Below are 2,719 nucleotides of genomic sequence, written 5' to 3' on the forward strand. Positions count from 1 at the left end.
AAGTAAATATAATTTTCCAATTTGATAGTTCCGTAGCTAAAAAAAAAACCTACAACAGCTATGAATCTGTAACAGCTAAGGTTTATTGTTTTTTTTCAGCTGCTTGGAATGGCTTTTCTTGCGGTAGGTCGCAAAAGCAGGCTTTTATGTAAGTTATACATATTATTTAGTTTAAGCATAAAGTAAAAAAATTCTTTAAGTCTGTTTTCATATTTGAAATATTATATTTTGTATACTAAAAATTAAAATATATTGCATGTTATATTAAAAGAAAAATTGCACAGGTATGACTAGATGTGATGTGTATCTGCACCCTTATTCCTGATTCGCCTCGAAGGTAAAAAATCGCAATGTCCCGATACGACTGGTGAAGCAGGCGATATAGGGGATTGTCAGGATAAAACACATTTGGGTTCGCGTGCTGCCCTTGACTGGGAAATCCTCGCCAGTTCGTTGGCTATAGGCAGCTGCAATGGCAATTAAAAATTAGAGTTTTTCCCCAGTCAACCCATTCTGAGAATACTTGCCACGTATTTGTGATAGGGTGATAGAGCGGTGTGGTGAATCGCTTTGTGAGTTTTTAAAAATTGCCTTTAAATCATCATTAATTGTCGGGTGTTTTCGTTGCACTTTATTGAAAAAATCATCCATAGAAGCCATGGTTCTATTTTTATAAAATATATTATTATTTTTTTAGTAGTAATTTCACGTGCACGTGTGAACTCTGCAATCAGTCAATGCAGTCTAAACTTAGGAAAACCGGAAACCAGACAGCAGGCCCACAATAAACAAACAAGTAACAAAGTACAGTGACCGCTCTAAATAGTGAAAATATTTGTTCTTAGAAACCAGCAAGGGAATTTCATTTAAAATTTAAAAACAAAGTTAATTAAACAGCAAAATTATTAGTTTAAAATCTATTAAATATATATTTAATATCTTAAAAAGTTATCTTTAACCTAGAGAACACTGTAGAACCGGTTTCTGTCGAACAGGCGTTCTTATCAATGCGCTTTCCTTCTCCCGCCCCCAAATTTTTCCCTCTCTCTCTTTCTGTGTTTTCTCTTTACCAAAAATGTATACAATAGCACCAATTTTGGGTGGTGGATTTCCCGTCCCAGCTGATCGTTCTGGTGGTGGGAAACCCAATCGAGCGGAGAGAAAAGTTTCTCCGGCTTACCCAAGATCCAAACCAACTTCAATTCAACTCTTATACAAATGAAAAAAGGTGGCAAAACTGCAAGCCACTGACCGAATATTTAACTAAATTATTTTCTATACATTTTTAATGGACGGATGGACCCAACCCTTTCACAACTTCGTGCTGCCATAAAAAACTTTGCATCTCTTTTTGCGACTGTCCTGGGGCAACATAAAAATAAAGAACAGCAAAAACCAACTGAAAATGCAGGGAAAAACGAGGAAAATGCCTTCACACGAAAAAGTTGTGCTGATTTTCACACTTGCGGCGAACGAAGTAAGAAAATAATTACAAACTTCGGTGAAAAAGAATCAAAAAATAGCAGAAAATAGTATTAAATTCAAATTATTTACAGCACTTTATTTTTCATGGCGGCACAAAAGTCGCATTTGGTTGGCAAACTGAACAACACGGTGGAAATTTGCAAGTATAAGTAAAATAAAGGAAAAACTTGACGAAGTCATTTTAATTTAAGTTGTTCAACATTTCAACACTTCAACAAATGAATTCAGCATGGCCTTAGGCTGTACAAACTTCTTTTTACTTGCTTTTCCAATTGCACATTCAGAGCTTGCTATAAATAACAAACAAAAAACCTTTTTTTATTAAACTTTAGTCTTGTTAGTTTTTAATAGTTGTGAAATTTTTATTCTAATACTTGAAAGTTTTGTGATATATATTTCTCGTAGTATAATCCCTAATAGAATGAAGTAATAAAGTGCGTAGATGCAGAAGCCAGAAGATTTGCGACGGTTAATGTTATGTTATTGAACTTCATGTTATTAAGCTTCAAGCTGGCTCTTGACAACTAAATTACTATGTTCCTAAGTTGTACTTAAAAGTGTTGCAATATCTTCGAGGAAAATGATGAAGAAATGTTGCCGTAGTTGCACTTTGCAATGTTATATTTTTATTTACTAGTTTAAACAGAAGCTTACCTAATATCAGTTATTTTCCCTTCCTAAAACCTTTGCCTATTCAATTATTGTTTAAGAAGCTTAAAGTTTTGGAAGTGATGCCGGGCTTATTTGCCGTCATAATTTGAAGCTCATTAAAACTCATTCACAGCCAAAAAGGGTAACAAACTTTCAAACTGAAATGCGAACGCTGCCATATACACAGGAGTTTTCCACACACTCACACACACACTTGCCCTCTTGAACGAGTATTTCATGTGTCTGCATCGTGCATTTTGTGTGAATAAAAAATGTGTGTGCAACGAAAATGAAATTTGCAACGGAAGTTATTTCACGCTTTGGAGAGCTCGCGCCCCGTGCGCCCCACGATTTTCCATGATTTTCCACCGCTTTCCGCCCCCCGTGTGCATGCATCATGTCAAAACTAAGTAACGAAGTAACAAACTGCAGCCAGGAGTTAGAGTTGAAGGAATTAAGCAGCATAACAGACTGTCAGTGTGTTTGTGGGAACACACACGCCCACTCGCAACCTGCGTAATTGGTTTCAAGTTGCAACAAAAACTGGGCAACAAGTTTAATTAACATAAAATATGAAAGGGCT

The 2,719-nt window shown here is 35.7% G+C and overlaps 1 protein-coding gene across 1 annotated transcript; it reads right to left on the reverse strand.

The window, feature by feature from the left end:
• Positions 1-227: 227 nt before the first annotated feature.
• On the reverse strand, positions 228-753 carry LOC108115452. Its single transcript, XM_017226889.2, has 2 exons — positions 528-753; positions 228-467 (listed from the first exon to the last, which is right to left on the reverse strand). The coding sequence occupies exons 1-2, from the start codon at positions 658-660 to the stop codon at positions 316-318; spliced, it is 285 nt and encodes a 94-aa protein (XP_017082378.1). The 5' UTR covers positions 661-753; the 3' UTR covers positions 228-315.
• Positions 754-2,719: the final 1,966 nt, after the last annotated feature.

Source organism: Drosophila eugracilis, unplaced genomic scaffold (genome assembly GCF_018153835.1).
Source record: "Drosophila eugracilis isolate 14026-0451.02 unplaced genomic scaffold, ASM1815383v1 contig_1197, whole genome shotgun sequence".
Taxonomy (NCBI): Eukaryota; Metazoa; Arthropoda; class Insecta; order Diptera; family Drosophilidae; genus Drosophila; species Drosophila eugracilis.